Genomic DNA, 15,637 nt, shown 5'->3' with positions numbered 1-15,637 from the left:
TGTATTGTTTCTAAAAATAAATGAGGTAATCCTGTTACTAGCCCGGGGCCCATGATTACATTCACTGCACTTCCACCGTCAGAGTTTGCTGGTCTATCTGTGAGATCAGTAAGAAGCACATTTTTACTTCTTCAACTGAGCCAACCTCAGGAGCCCAGAATTTTCTGGTCATCTTAGATTTGGGAAATTCAGAGGATTTCCCTAAAAAAAAAAACTAATAAAGTGCAGCAGTCCTGCCTCATGTCGAAGGAAGGGAGCGCCCCGGCTGTGGGAGGAACGAAGGCCTCTACTGCAGGCTGGTAACGATGGCAGCCAGACCAAGCAGGCGGGTCTGTGAGAGGAGAGGGAAAAATGGAAGGAAGGTTACACCCCTTCCTCTAGCAAAATCATGGGCTATTCTTCAGCATGAGCCATGGTTTGGGCATGCAGCTGAAACACTGCCCAAAATGGCCATAGACCAGAGGGCAGGATGTGGAACAAACCTTAGGAATCACAGTTGAGCCCTCAACAGGCAAGTGGTGGCCTCAGGGGAGCCTAACTGATTCTCCACGGCCAGTCTTTGAAATCCAGGTCAGACACAAGACCAGCATCATAGCAGCATAGCAGCAGTGGAAAACAATGATTTCTAACTTTGTGTGCCACATGCCCTATATGAACGGCAGAGAAGCTGTCTGGCATTTTTTAGATGTTTCTAGAAGTTCAGGGATTAAGAAGTGGTCAAGGATACTTACAAAACTCCGTGAAACTACGCCTGGGGAATCCATTGCTCTTGCATCACCACGGGGATTACGTTCATTCTGTTCTCGTCCAACCTCTTTCAGGGCAGGAAGCCTGACCGTTAACCTCTGCGACCAATGCTCCCTTCTAAAATACTTATTCTGGGGACACCTGGGTGGCTCAGTCGGTTAAATGGCTGCCTTCGGCTCAGGTCATGATCCCAGGGTCCTGGGATCAAGTCCCACATCTGGCTCCTTGCTCAGCAGAGAGCCTGCTTCTCTCTCTCCCTCTGCCTGCCACTCTGCCTGCTTGTGTTCTCTCTCCCTCTCTCTGTCAAAAAAAAAAAAAGTCTTTTAAAAAATAATAAAATAAAACACTTATTCTGGAATTAAAATAAAGGATTGGGGCGCCTGGGTGGCTCAGTGGGTTAAGCCTCTGCCTTCAGCTCAGGTCATGATCTCAGGGTCCTGGGATCGAGCCCCGCATCGGGCTCTCTGCTCGGCAGGGAGCCTGCTTCCCCCTCTCTCTCTGCCTGCCTCTCTGTCTATTAATGATCTCTCTGTGTCAAATAAACAAATAAAATCTTAAAAAAAATAAAGGATTAATTTACAAAAGTTAAAAGTCTCTTTTTTAACTTTTGTTGGATTTCTTAGTCTGAAGATACTTCCTCCTTGATTAAGCACATGGTTTGCAAGGTTTTCAAGATTTCCTGTGTGGTCATTCTTCATGCTTAATGACAGAGTTCATGTATTTCCAAAAATAATACTTAGAAAATGTATATTTAGAATGATTCAAGACATTTTCTTGAGTATCTTCTAACTTTAGATCTTGTGCTCAGTGAATTCACAGGAGGCATTTAGCACGTGTCGTGTGTCAGGATTTTCACTCACTTGTCATGTTTCCAGATTATTATTTCTGAAATAATATTGAAATTTTGGTTCTATTTTATAAAAATATTTTCTTCTTTTTGATGCTGTTGTGTATGGAACTGGTTGTAATTTTCTTTTCATGTTGTTCTTTATTAGTGTATAGAAACATGACTAATTTTTGTATGCTAATTCTATATCCTTCAGCTTTGCTGAATTTGTTTATTTGAACAGGTTTTTTGTGGAATCTTTAGAGTTTTCCATATATAAGACCATGTTGTCTGTGAACAGAGATAAGTTTACTTCTTCTTTTCTAATTTGGATGCCTTTTGTTCCTTTTTTTTTGCCTGGGGCTCTGGCTAGGACTTCTAGTACTGTGTTGAATAAAAGTAGTGAAAGCAGGAATCCTTGTGTTATTTCTGATCTTAAAGAAAAAGCTAATGGCTTTTCACCATTGAATATGATGTTAGCTGTGGGATTTTCATATACGGCCTTAATTATATGGAGGTAGTTTTCTTCTATTCCTAAGATTGTTGAGTGTTTTTATTATGAAAAGGTATTGAATTTTGTAAAATTCTTTGTCAGTATCAGTTGAGAAGATCCTATGGGTTTTTTCCTTCATTCTGTTAATGTCGCGTATCACACTGATTTGATTTTTTAATGTTGAACTGTCCTTGCATTCCTGGAATAGATTCCACTTGTTCATGCTGTGTATAAACCAGTGAAGCCATCTGGTCATGGGTTTTTTTTCACTGGGTCTTTGATTATTGATTATTGATTCAATCTCCTTACTAGTTATAAATTTATTCAGATTTTCTATTTATTCCTGATTCAGCCTTGGTAGGTTTTGTGTTTCTAGGAATTTGTCCATCTCATCTAGATTACCCAACTTGTGGATATACAATTACTCTTAGTACTATCTTACAATCCTTTTTTTATTTTTGGAAAATCAGTAGTAACATCTCTTCATTTCTGATTTTGTAACTTGGATCTTCTCTCCTTTTTTCTTAGTCCTCTAGCTAACGGTGTCAATTTTGTTGATCTTTGCAAAGAGCCCACTGTTGTTTTCACTGATATTCTCTGTTGTTTTCTTTTGTTTTGTTCATCTCTGCTCTAATCTTTATTGTTTCTTTCCTTTTGCTACATTTAGGTTTCATTTGTTTTTTTCTGTCCTACTTCCTTAAGGTTTAAAGTTAGGTGGTTGATTTGAGATCTTTCTTAATAAAGAAGATTGTAAGCATTTATAGCTATAAACTTTCCTCTTAGCACTGCTTTCACTTCATCCCATAAGTTTTGGTATGTTATGTTTTCATTTTATTTGTCTCAAGATATTTTTTTAATTTTCCTTGTGAGTTCCTCTTTGTGCCATTGATTGCTTGAGAGTATGATGTTTAATCTCCACATATTTGTGAATTTTCTAGTTTTCCTTCAGCTATTGATTTCTAATTTCATTCCATTGGGATCAGAAAAGATACTTTTGTATGAGTTCAGTCTTTTAAATTATTAAGACTGGTGTTGTAGCCTAACATATGTAAGCTAAAATATGTAGCCTAACAGCCTAACATTAAGACTGGTATCATGTAGCCTGTCCTGGAGAATGTTCCATGTATACTTGAGAAAAATGTGTGTTGTGCTATTACTGAGCAAAGTGTTCTGTGTATGTCTTAGTTACTGTTGGTCTGCAGTGTTGTCTTCTATTTCCTTATTGATCTTTTGTTTGGTGGTTCTTTATTGAAAGTGGTGTAATAGAGTCTCCTACTATGGTTGTTGATGTCTGCTTCATATATTTAGGATCTCGAATATTTGCTGCATATGTTATAATTTTTATATCTTTTTTGTGCACCGACCCTTTTACCATCATATAATATCCTTCATCTCTTTTAACAGTTTTTTTAACTTTAAGTTTGTTTTGTCTGATATTATTGTAGCCACCCCTGCTCTCTTATTTGCATGGAGTGTCTTTGTCTGTCCTTTCATTTTCAACCTATGAGTGTCCATAGATCTAAAGTGAGCTTCTTGTAGATAAAATATAGTTAGATCCTGTTTTTCTGTTCATTCTGCTGATCTGTGTCTTTTGATTAGGGAGTTTAATTCATTTATGTTTAAAGTAATCACTGATAGGGAACGACTTGGTCTTGTTATTTTGTTATTTGTTTTTTGTACATCTTCTGGGAGACTTCTGGCTGGCTGTGCCTCAGTTCTTCCCTTAATGCCTTCCTTTGTGTTTGATAAATTTTTCGTAGTGACACATTTTAATTCCTTTTTCATTTCTTTTGTGTATATTCTATAGATTTTTTTTTCTTTGTGGTTATCATGGGGAATACATATAACATCTTAAAGTTACAACAATCTATTTTAAACTGATACCAACTTACCATCAATATTGAAATTTTCTTTGGTTTTTGAGCCCTTACTATGGAGCAGACATTACAGCAGGTATTACTGTCTGCCTTCTACAAATGAGGAAACCAAAACACAAGGACAATAATTAATTAACCCAAAGCCACAAGAGCTATGAAGAAGCAAAGTCAGAATTCAGTCCAGGTCTGCCTCACCCTCCCAGATTCCACCCAGCACCATGAATAGTCTGAATTCCTGTTTCCTGTTCATTCATCATGTTGGGAGGGGTGGGCACGTAGCTTTGTCAAAACTTGCAGCTGACTAGTCCCTTTCTTCTCCAAACACGTAATTGATGGCTTTTCTTTTTTATTTAACATTTAACATGGGTGTATATGCTAAAATGGAAACACCAGAATGGCAAAACAGAGTTCAGACTTGAAGGTGTACACATAGAAATACTAGTTTAAAAATAAAAAGAAATACTAGTTTTCTGTAGGCAACTCATACTGGAAATTTTCTTTAAAATTGTTAAACATTTTTTTCCGTAATGAAGCAAAACTTGGAATTGTTCATTAAAGTAGTAAGTATATATTTCCAGAAACACTATAAGTTGGATTGTAAGGGGTTGTTTAATGAATACATGTTCTTTTTCTTTAACAGTTTACTGCCAGAAACATTAATTGGAAGTATGTGTTCCATTCATTTGTTGATATTTTATCGCCAAATTCTTGGAGATGTACTCCTAAAAGACAGGATGACCATGCAAAGTGCTGGTAAGGGTCTTTGCAATTTCCTTATGTACAATAATGCATCGTGCTTTGAGTATGTGTAACCTATGCCATCCTTTATCTTCTGCTTCTGAAGGTGACATGTGGAATAAAATATTTAGGCTAGCATCAGTGTTAATCAAATACCTCAGATGCACATCGTACTCCATTGCACTCCTGTGTATATCTGGTGTGAGCTCAGTATATATTCAGTTCTTTACAATATACATATTTTCACATTATAGATTCTGGAAATTTGAGATCTTAAAACTCAGAAATAATTCTCTTTCCCCTCAATGGCTTGAATAACCTGTTTTTACCACATGTTTGACATGTACATCATCTTTTTGGTAAGAGACCAAAATCATCCAAAATAACTGGTTCTTATGCATGAAGTTTAAATATCAACAGATTAAGAAAAATTGAATAAAGGCAAGAGATATTCAGGTGTTCTATTTTTATTCTTGCAACTTCTTTGTGAGCTTGAAACTTTTTCCAGTAAACTGTTAAAAAATAATTTTAAAAATCAATGAGTTGTCATACATGATTGAACTTGAAAAAAGATATATGTGTGTTATAGTAATTAACTCTAGGGGTGCCTGGGTGACTCAGTTGGTTAGCATCCAACTCTTGGTTTTGGCTCAGGTCATGATCTCATGGTCCTGGGACTGAGCCCCGTGTTGGGCTCCATGCTCAGCACAGAGTCTGCTTGTCCCTCTCCCTCTGCTCCTACCTCCCCCTCCCTTGGAGAAAATAACTAAAATCTTTTTCAGAAATTGCCTCTAAAATAAAAAGCTTAATTTTAATGAATAGTCTTTGAATTCAGTGAATCAGTAAGCAGATGTGTATCACATGCCTCCTATATGCCAGGCATTGTACTAGGCCCAGTGATGGATGTGACAGGCATGGGCCTCCCTACTCTGGTGTAATGACAGACTTCAAACACAAAATTATATGAATAATCCTTTCCAACCTTCTAAAAATAAGTGTTCTAAAGGAAGAAGGCCAACAGAAGCATACTCTAGGAAGACTCGGGGAAGTCTCTAGGCAATTAATAATTAAGATAAGGCCTGAGAGAGGAGTTAGAGGTCTCTGGGAAAAACGTGTCTGGGCAGAGGGGCCAGTGTATCTTGAATACCCGAGGCAAGACAACCCAAGTAAACTGGAGGCATCACAGTTGAAAACAAGCCAGCGTGGCTAGAGCAGAGTGAGTAAAACCAAGAACCCTAGCACTTGTGGACAAGTAGAGTTGTTAGACTGGAGTCCTTTCCCAGGAACTTAGCACCCGATAGGGAGATAGAAATGGAACTGTACATCAGGGAAGTACCACCATTTCTCAAGGAATAATTATAACTCCAAGGGAAAGACACTTTAAGATTTTTCATCATCTCTTGCCTTCGAATTTATATCAATGACTCTAGAAAAACTTCATGAATGATATGGCTTCTTAGGATAAGGCTTATTAGCTTTTCTGTTGGGAGGAGGTGACTCAGAACTGTTGTCATCATTTGAATCTGACCATCAGAATAAACCTGGAGGAAGGTAAGACCTAGAGGAAGGATTTTTCTCTACTGGGGACACAAGACCGTAGACTGTATTGCCCATGCCATTTCAGGAGTGTCCTTCCCGCTGTGCTTCTTTGCACGGGCTTTCATGTGCCATTATTTCTTGTGGAATATCAGTATTCTCCTACATGGTATTTAGGCCTATGGCTAGAATCCTCAACTCCTGATTCCTTTCATTTTCATCCACCACCATCCATTGACCCCAAACACCAGTTTTGGGTTCCTTCCCTGAGCTCTGGTGAACGCGAATCAGGCCTGAGTAGCCTGTCCCGCATCTCCTGCCCCCCAGCACTTACTGGTTCCTGCTCAGCCTTCTGAGAGCAGGGGTGCCTAACTGGTGCCAGTTAGGGGAACCTAACTGGTTCCATCTCTCTTTTTTTTTTTAATTCCTGTATAGTTAATATACAATGTTATATTAGTTTCAGGTATATCGTATAGCAATTCAACAATTTTATACCTTACTCAGTGCGTAAGTGTACTCTTCAATCCCTTCATCTATTTCACCCATCCCCCCCACCCATCTCCCATCTGGTAACCATCTGTTCTCTATAGTTTCTTAGTTTGTCTCTTTTTTTCTTAGTTTGTTTCTTAGTTTGTCTCTTTTTTTCTTTGTTCATTTGTTTTGTTTCTTAACTTCGACATGTGAGTGAAATTATATGACTTACTTTGCTTAGCATTATACCTTCTAGATCCACCCATGTTGTTACAGATGGCAAGATTTCGTTCTTTTTTATGGCTGACTAATATTCCTGTGTATTTGTGTTTTCATGTGTGTATGTCTGTGTGTGTATCTCTTCTTTATCCATTCATCCGTCTGTGGATACTGGGCTGCTTCCATAATTTGGGTATTGTGAATAATGCTGCAGTAAACATGGGGGCACGTATACCTTTTCAAATTAGTGTTTTCAGATTCTTTGGGTAAATACCTACTAGCAGAATTGCTGGATCATATGAAAATTCCATTTTTAACTTTTTGAAGAACGTCTACATTGTTTCCCACAGTATCTGCACCAATTTGCATTCCCACCAATAGTGCATGGGGGTTCTATTTTCTCCACATCCTTGCCAGTACTTCTTGTTTCTTGTGTTTTTTATTTTAGCCATTGCGACAGGTGTGAGGTGATATCTCATTGTTGTTTGTTGTTTTTTTTAGAGAGAGAGAGAAAGAGTGCAAGTGAGTGGGGAAGGGACAAAGGGGGAGGGAGAGAAAAAAATCTGACGCAGACTCCACACCCAGCATGGATCCTGATGCAGGGCTCGATCTTGTGATTCTGAGATCATGATCTGAGCTGAAATCAAGAGTTGGACACTTAACTGACTGAGCCACCCAGGTGCCCCTCTCCTGTGGTTTTGATTTTCATGTCCTTGATGATTAGTGATATTGAGCATCTTTTCATGTGTCTGCTGTCCATCTGTATGTCATCTTTGGAGAAATGTCTGTTTATATCTTCTGCCCATTTTTTTTAAATTTCTTTTCAGCGTAACAGTATTCATTGTTTTTGTACCACACCCAGTGCTCCATGCAATCCGTGCCCTCTCTAATACCCACCACCTCGTTCCCCCAACCTCCCATCCCCCACCCCTTCAAAACCCTCAGATTGTTTTTCAGAGTCCATAGTCTCTCATGGTTCACCTCCCCTTCCAATTTCCCTCAATTCCCTTCTCCTCTCCATCTCCCCATGTCCTCCATGTTATTTGTTATATTCCACAAATAAGTGAAACCATATGATAATTGACTCTCTCTGCTTGACTTATTTCACTCAGCATAATCTCTTCCAGTCCTGTCCATGTTGCTACAAAAGTTGGGTATTCATCCTTTCTGATGGAGGCATAATGCTCCATAGTGTATATGGACCACATCTTCCTTATCCATTCGTCCGTTGAAGGACATCTTGGTTCTTTCCACAGTTTGGCGACCGTGGCCGTTGCTGCTATAAACATTGGAGTACAGATGGCCCTTCTTTTCACTACATCTGTATCTTTGGGGTCTTCTGCCCATTTTTTAATTGGATTATTTGGCTTTTTGGTGTTGAGTTGTATAAGTTCTCTAACTAGTTCCTTTACCATACCACAGTTATATCATAAGGAGGAAAGAGAGGTTGGAAAACAGCAAAGAAAGAAGAACAAAATTTTTCTAGTTTTATTCTGTTCAGAGCTACTTTACTTTCACCCTAAAAGCTCTATCTACTTGGTACAAGACTCATTTCAGAACTCCCTGGGATATGAATGTAGGGGTGGTTGGAAGTTGAGCAGACAGCTTTGAGCCCTCCTAGAGGTCAGACTCTGTAGAATGTGTTATCGACAAATCATGTGGCACAGTAATTTTCATCTGAATGAATGTTTTTATGTCTGTTGCAGTCAAATACATTGGATGAAGTTTATATAAAATTCTTTTTGTTCTTTTGTATTTCAGATTTAATTAGTAACCCTGTGTTGGCCACTTTCCCCAAGCTCTTGGAGCAGCCCGACATGATGGACGCACTCAGGGTGGGTAGCACACATCATGATGGAAACCTGATGGTTGACTCTTGTTTATTCCGTGACTTAAGATAGCCACTGATTGTGTCCTAAGAGCAAAAATCCAAAATGGTTTGTTAGATAAATCGACTGACCTTTCAGTGAAGAATCAGGGCATGCGTATCATTTTTTATTTTGATTCAACATATACTATCTGCTATATGAAATAGCAACTGAGTATTAGTTTCAAACCTATGAAATCTCTAATTTCAGCCATTTTTTGAACTTAAGATATCAGAGTCAACAAATAATAGGAGTCCATTATGCCTGCAGGATAGTTCTCCAATTCCATGATAAGTGCCACCAGGGATGTATAATTCAGGTCCTTGAAGATTTAGAGAGGGCAGCAAATGAGGATCAGGAATTTATTTCATAAGAACTCCTCGGTGAGATAGACCTAATAAAAAGCTGGGGCCAAGTCAGATTTTGACATGCTGAGATGAGAGAGAAGACATCACAGGTAGAAGGATCAGCAACGAGCCAACATTTTGGAGCAGGAAGGAATAGAGAGTATTCTGTTTGCTCTTAAGAAGAGCAAAGGATCCAGTTTGGCCTGTAGAATGCCGTTGGCAGGTGGGCAAAGTGGATCGGAGTCTCACATTGCCCGTGAAGAGGGTGTATGGAAGGCGATGGGTAATCTGTTCTGCTTTCGGAAAGCCTCTGATACATGGGCAGAAAAGTACCTGTGCAGGAGGGAGGTGAGCTGTGCTAGGAGGTAATTCCTTTCAATAAAGATAGAAATCCTGTGGGCCTGACAGAGAGATAGAAGCAATCACCAACAAAGACTTTTACTAGACTTTCAAGCTGATTTCATGTGTTGGTTTGACTAGGTTTGGCATGTCAACAGTAACAATAAAGTTTTCTGCAAAAAGACTTAATGGCATATGACTATCCATAATTTCAGACAAGTTCATTTGACACTAGCATTAGGTAATGCAGAATTTCTCTTTTTTCCTCTATAAACTCATTAGTATCCTAATATCTATTCATTATACAGAACACAGGTCCATTGATTCATTCAACAAGTATTTTGCAAGAGCTCACTGTGGCTACGGCACTCTGTAGGTGCTGGCATTTTTCTCCAGGTGTGTAACACTCTTAGAACCTGGAGCTTTAGCACTAATCTCATCTAAAGTGGCATTTCCTGATGAGCAGATAGCCCGGACAAGTGCACTGCAGGTCAGCTCTGGGTGCGTCCAGATCCCCCATAGGCTCAAGAAAAGGCATATCGGTAAAGTTGTGCACGGACATTATTCAAGTGGGGGCAAAAAAAAAACCATTTGAGTTGTAGTAAGTGTATTTAAATATATTTATTTACATTTATATATCTGCCTATAAAACTATCTTGAAGAATATACTCTAGAAAGGTAATATTGATGACCTCTGGGTCATGAGTTATTTTGTTTATCTGTATCTCACTTTTCCATAGTTAATTATCTGTACAGTAAATAATAAAAATAAAAAAAGAGTGTTTTATTCCTATACTCTTGAGCCCTGTCTTCACAGCATACCTTGTTACTTAGGATAAGCCGGCCTGAGAGGTGGTAGCTAATACGGGTTGATTTCTCACTCATGGTAACTTTCCAGCATGAATCAGTAGAGGACCCTTCTCCATAGTCACGCAAGCATGCAGGCTGGTGGAGGCTCCACTTCCTTATAGCATCATCTAGAACAAGTGGCTTCCTCTGTTGCCAGTTGCACATGTAGGAAAAAAAAAGAGAATAGAGGATTGTCCTTTGACTTTCCGCTGCCTTTGCCCTGAGGGGGCATAGGCCATTTCTGCTCACATTTCATTGACCTGTCATATGTCCCCACTTAACTTCCAGAGAGCTGGGAGATGGAGTCTTCTGTTTGCTCCAGAAGGAAGGAAGAAGTAGGTCTTGGTGTAGAGTAGTGACTCCCCCCGCCCCCCCCAACACACACATGTTTGTTCTTCACCACTGAGTTACTATAAGTGAAACACCTTACTGCTTGCTGGTAGCTCAGTGAAAAATGAAGTGGGACCTTGACACAACAAACAATAGGCACATTTTACCAGATGTTAAGTCTAAAGTTGCTAAGTGATGGTCATGTGAAGCCAGATACCTTTTTTAAAGTTTACATCATCAAGTATGTGAGCCTCCTAGCGTCAACTTAGCTAAGTTTAGTTTGTTGGTGGTATTTTAATAATAATAATAATAATAGTACCTGCCTGTTTAGTAAAGCACACTGGCTCTCTAAGGGTCTTCTTCAAACTCTCCAGGACCCACAGGTGCAGCAGTCAATAGGTTGGTGGACCCCAGTCTCATAAAGTAGCTCTTCCATGGTAATAACTGACCATTCATGGTAACAGATCATGGTAAATGGGACCATCCCAAGACGTGGCTCATTAGGGGTACAGCCTGTGATCTCTTGGAAGGAAATGTCTCCTTCATTTCAGGGATACTCTTGTTCTTGGTGCCATATGTCATCTTCACCCCCGGACCTCCGTACTGAGACAAGGGCTGATGCTTTCATGGGATCTGTGACATTAGGCACCAAAAGGAAAATTCCTGCAGGCAGGCACAAAACAGAGGCCTGGAGTAATGGACACATTCCCCCCTTGCTCACAGTTTGCCCAGAACTGGAGCTGAGAAAGTCTTCAATTCATATTTCTGTGGGATTAATTGAATGCTGGGTTTTTGTTTTTGTTTTACTTTTAATTTTTTTAAAGAAGCTTGTATGAAGCTTTGTGGGCAGATTGGGATGTTTGCAAAGCTGTACTTCATTTTCTCTCCCCCGATCCCTGTCATCATCACCGTAGACAGAATTTCAGAGAAATGTGGTATTTGGCAAAGTTCTCTATTTTCATTATTGTCTGACCTTAAAACCTTAGTAGTATCTTACTGTTCAGGCACTATGTTTCTGCATTTTCATGGATATGTTGATGTTTCACTGATACTCTTCTTAAATTAGTTCTAACTTGGAAGAATCATGATGGTTCCACGGTAGCTTTCACTGCCCAGTGGGTCTGGTTCTGGTCGTTAACAGCAGGTGCCTACAGATTCACTTCTTACACGTGTAGGGCCCTGTGTAGAGTGTTTTTAACCCTGTCCATACATTTAATTATCATGAAGTTGCAGAAGTGTGGCATAGGCTTGTGAACACTGGGATTAATATAACGTATTGATTTGCCTTTTAGAGTTCATGGGCTGAGAAAGAAAGCACATTAAAAAGATCAGAGAAGGTAATGTGATTTTCCACACTGAACTGAATATTTGCAGTGCTCACTGTTTGCTTACGCATGCTAATAATACCTCTGTCTTAGCCAAAGTAACCATAGTCATAATCCCTCTTAGCCAGTTAATCTGTGTCATCGTGGTTGCAGAGACATGTTCCAAGAAGAGTACGGGTGAGCAATTCCCAATGTTTCCCAAAGAAACACTTGATCAAAACAATTGTTTCAGATCACTGAGTGTTATTCGAGGAGAAGTTTCTAAAGAAAGTCTCCAGTTGACTATCCTCTTTCTCTTACTTTAAAAAAATTCTTCTAGCTCTCAAAGTCCATATCACGTAAGGAGAAGGAAAAGGGAAATTGGCCTACCCTGTGTAATACACTGAAAAAATGTATGGCTCATGCTTATGTCACCATAGAAGCTTGGTGATTACCCAACAGAGCTTGTATTAACCAGTGAGTAATGGCTTCACAGCTCTGACCCAGGGTTGACCAACTTTTTCTATAAAGAGTCACACAGTAAATATTTGGAGTTTGCAGGCTGTACGGTCTCTGGTACAATACACTCACCTCTGCCGGTGCCGCACGAAGGCAGCTCAGACTGCGTGTGAACTCTGAGCCAGCCTGTGTTTCTCTAAAACTTTATTACAAAAACAGGTAGAGGGGCTGCATTTGACTCATGGTCCATGGTTTTTGGACTTCAGGTCTAAAGTGTTAATTATCTACAAGGAACATGGGAGAGCAAACTAAAACTCCCAAAAATTTTTAAGAAGTATAAACTGTGTATTATACATAATATATGTGGTTTTACACACGCAGATACACACACAATTTATTGTTAAATTGTGTTGTATCCTTATTTGCACTTCCATTTGACCGTACCATCTCACTTGACCTTTGCCAAAACTGGCAGGTTTAATGCTTTTCTAGGACAGCAGTGGACAAGGTGCTGGGCCTCAGACCTGTAGAAATGGCCCCCCCACACGTGGCTGCTTGGAGGGGCCGCATATGTGTGGATCTGCTGTGTATAGATATCTCTCCTTCAGACTGCCATGCTTCCTGAGAGTCCCGCCCCAGCCTGTCAGTGTCAGGGCTTGACTGATCGTGTCCATACTGCAGCACTCTTGCTTTCTGGAAAGAGTCTACACATTCTTACTCCTGGGGTCTCCTTTCTCTGGATTTCATGCCACCCTTCTCTTACATCAACTTGACATTGTCTCTGATATGCTGTAATCTAATTAAGTGACTACAGCTGACTTCACATTGTGTTTTAGTTATGTTTACCTAGAACCACACCCTTGTCACCAGAATTAGATTTCAGCACCCCGGTGTCCTCAATGGAATGTGTGAGACACCCTCAGGGGAGCTTAGGAGACACCCTGGTCCCGAGTCTTTCCCAGGTTCCGAGGGGGAACAGCTCATCTCTCCCCCATAGTGACTCTTGCTTGCTTCTCCTTCAGAGAGTGCTGTTTCCTGACTGAGCAGCTGGTTCAGAGCCTGTTCCTTGCCACACACTAATGGCACCCTCCACCCCACCCCTTAGATGGATTTTAGTTTACGGAGTTCATAGTATTTAACACTTAAAAAGTAACGATATGGATCATTTCACATTTATCTGTGGTGGTGGTGTTTTCCCAGAGAGACAAAGAGTTCCTGAAGGCCACGTTTCTCCTCGTCTACCATGACTGTGTGATCCCTCTTCTGCACTCCACACTCCTGCCCCCGTTCAGGTGGGCAGAAGAGGAGACAGAGGCTGCCCGGTGGAAGGTTATTGCTGACTTCCTTAAGCAAAACCAAGAAAACGAGGGCGCCCTCCAAGCTCTGCTGTCACCAGATGGAGTCCACGAACCTTTCGACATTTCAGAGCAGACATATGACTTCTTGGGTGAAATAAGAAAGAACACAGCCTGACAGTGGTGGCCCTTGATTCTCAGCTTCCCACTGAATCTGATGGACCCTCCTTGATGACCTGAATAAAATGACAGGACCAAAAGTAACTGTCATGTTATCACTTGGGCTTTATTCTTTTTTGTACAGACCACATTCTATAAGAAATACTTACCTGATAATTTGAATATGTGTTAACACAATAAAATACATTTTATATGGAGTGCCATTATTGAAATTTAGAGAGAATTTTTTTCAAAACCAACTAACTTAAATTTAAGTTGACTGTATCCATAGATTTGTATAAAAGCAAGATTTTATCAAAAGCTAAATTTATGATTATTCAAGAAAGTGAAAATACAAATAAGCTGTTGGGACTACATCAAAATAAAAAGCTTCTGCACAGTGAAGGAAACAACAGAACTAAAAGGCAACCTACCGAATGGGAGAAGATACTTGCAAATGAGATATCCAATAAAGGGTTAATATCCAAAACATATAAAAAGTTGGTATAACTTAGTACCCAAAAAACAATCCAGTTAAAAAATGGTCAGAAGACATGAACAGAGATTTCTCCAGACGACATCCAGATGGCCAAAAGACACAAAAAAAGATGCTGCACATCACTCATTATCAGGGAAATGCAAATCAAAATACAATGAAATATCACCTCATACCTATCAGAATAGCTAAAATCAAAAACACAAGAAACAAGTGTTGATGAGGATGTGGAGAAAGGGGAACCCTTGTGCACTGTTGGTGGGAGTGCAAACTGGCACAGCCACTGTGGAAAACGGTACGGAAGTTCCTCAAAAAATTAAAAATAGAACTACTCTACAGTCCAGTAATTGCACTATTGGGTATTTACTCCCAAAACACAAAAACTAATTCCAAAGGACACCTCTATGTTTAGAGCAACATTTATTCACAATAGCTAAACTACGGAAAGAGCCCAAGTGTCCATCAATAGATGAATGGATAATGATATTGGATGAATATGGATAATGATATAAAATAATATTTTATTATGTGGTATATACATACAATGGAATATTTTACAGCCATAAAAAAGAATGAAATCCTGCCATTTGCAACAACATGGATGGATCTAGAGGGTATAATGCTGAGGTAAATTAGTCAGAGAAAGACAAATGCTATATGATCCCACTCGTGGGGAACTTAAGAAAATAAGTGAGCAAGGGAGAAAAGAGAGACAAACCAAGAAAGAGAATCTTAACTACAGAGAACAAAGTAATGGTTACCCTAAGTAAAGTAGTGGGGACAGGGGAAATAGGGTATGAAAATTAAAGAGTGCACTCATCATGATGAAAAAAAATAATTCAGAAAAAGAAAGTGAAAATACAGTCCACAGAATGGGAGAAAATAATTGCAAATCACCTCTGGTAAGAGGCTAGTATCTAGCATATATGAATGTATGATTATTGCTAATAAAATTTATACTGTGAAATGAAGGGGAAATCAGAGAAAATTGTGCTGTTAATCACTTAATACAATCTAGTATTTGAAAGTGCTTTTCCTAATTAGATATAAAAGAGAGATCTGTTTTTGCCTTTTCAAGTCCGTATAAGTGCTCAGGGGCGCCTGGTGGCTGAGCTGGTTGAGCACCTGACTCTTGGTTTCAGCTCAGGTCCTGATCTCATGGGTTGTGGGATCCAGCCCCACGTCAGACCCCACACTTAGCAGGGAGTCTGCTTGAAGAGTCTTTCCCTCTGCCCCTCTTCTCTCTCTCTCTCTCTCTCTCTCTCTCGTAGACGTGCACACTCT

General features: G+C 39.7%; 1 protein-coding gene across 2 annotated transcripts in view; it reads left to right on the top strand.

The window, feature by feature from the left end:
* NPHP1 (nephrocystin 1) overlaps positions 1 to 14,075 on the top strand; it is a 56,720-nt gene extending 42,645 nt beyond the window's left edge. For both annotated transcript variants that reach the window (XM_032843869.1, XM_032843868.1), the window contains exons 17-20: positions 4,584 to 4,696; positions 8,669 to 8,742; positions 11,933 to 11,977; positions 13,604 to 14,075. In XM_032843869.1, coding sequence (XP_032699760.1) covers positions 4,584 to 4,696; positions 8,669 to 8,742; positions 11,933 to 11,977; positions 13,604 to 13,876 — 505 coding nt within the window. In that variant the 3' untranslated portion in view covers positions 13,877 to 14,075. The remainder of the gene's footprint in view (positions 1 to 4,583; positions 4,697 to 8,668; positions 8,743 to 11,932; positions 11,978 to 13,603) is intronic.
* The last annotated feature ends 1,562 nt before the right edge of the window (positions 14,076 to 15,637 follow it).

The sequence above is a fragment of the Lontra canadensis genome, unplaced genomic scaffold (genome assembly GCF_010015895.1).
Source record: "Lontra canadensis isolate GAN:19392208 unplaced genomic scaffold, GSC_riverotter_1.0 scaffold144, whole genome shotgun sequence".
In the NCBI taxonomy this organism is placed as follows: Eukaryota; Metazoa; Chordata; class Mammalia; order Carnivora; family Mustelidae; genus Lontra; species Lontra canadensis.
The sequence above is the reverse complement of the archived record's forward strand: the minus strand, read 5'-3'. Positions and strand labels throughout refer to the sequence as shown.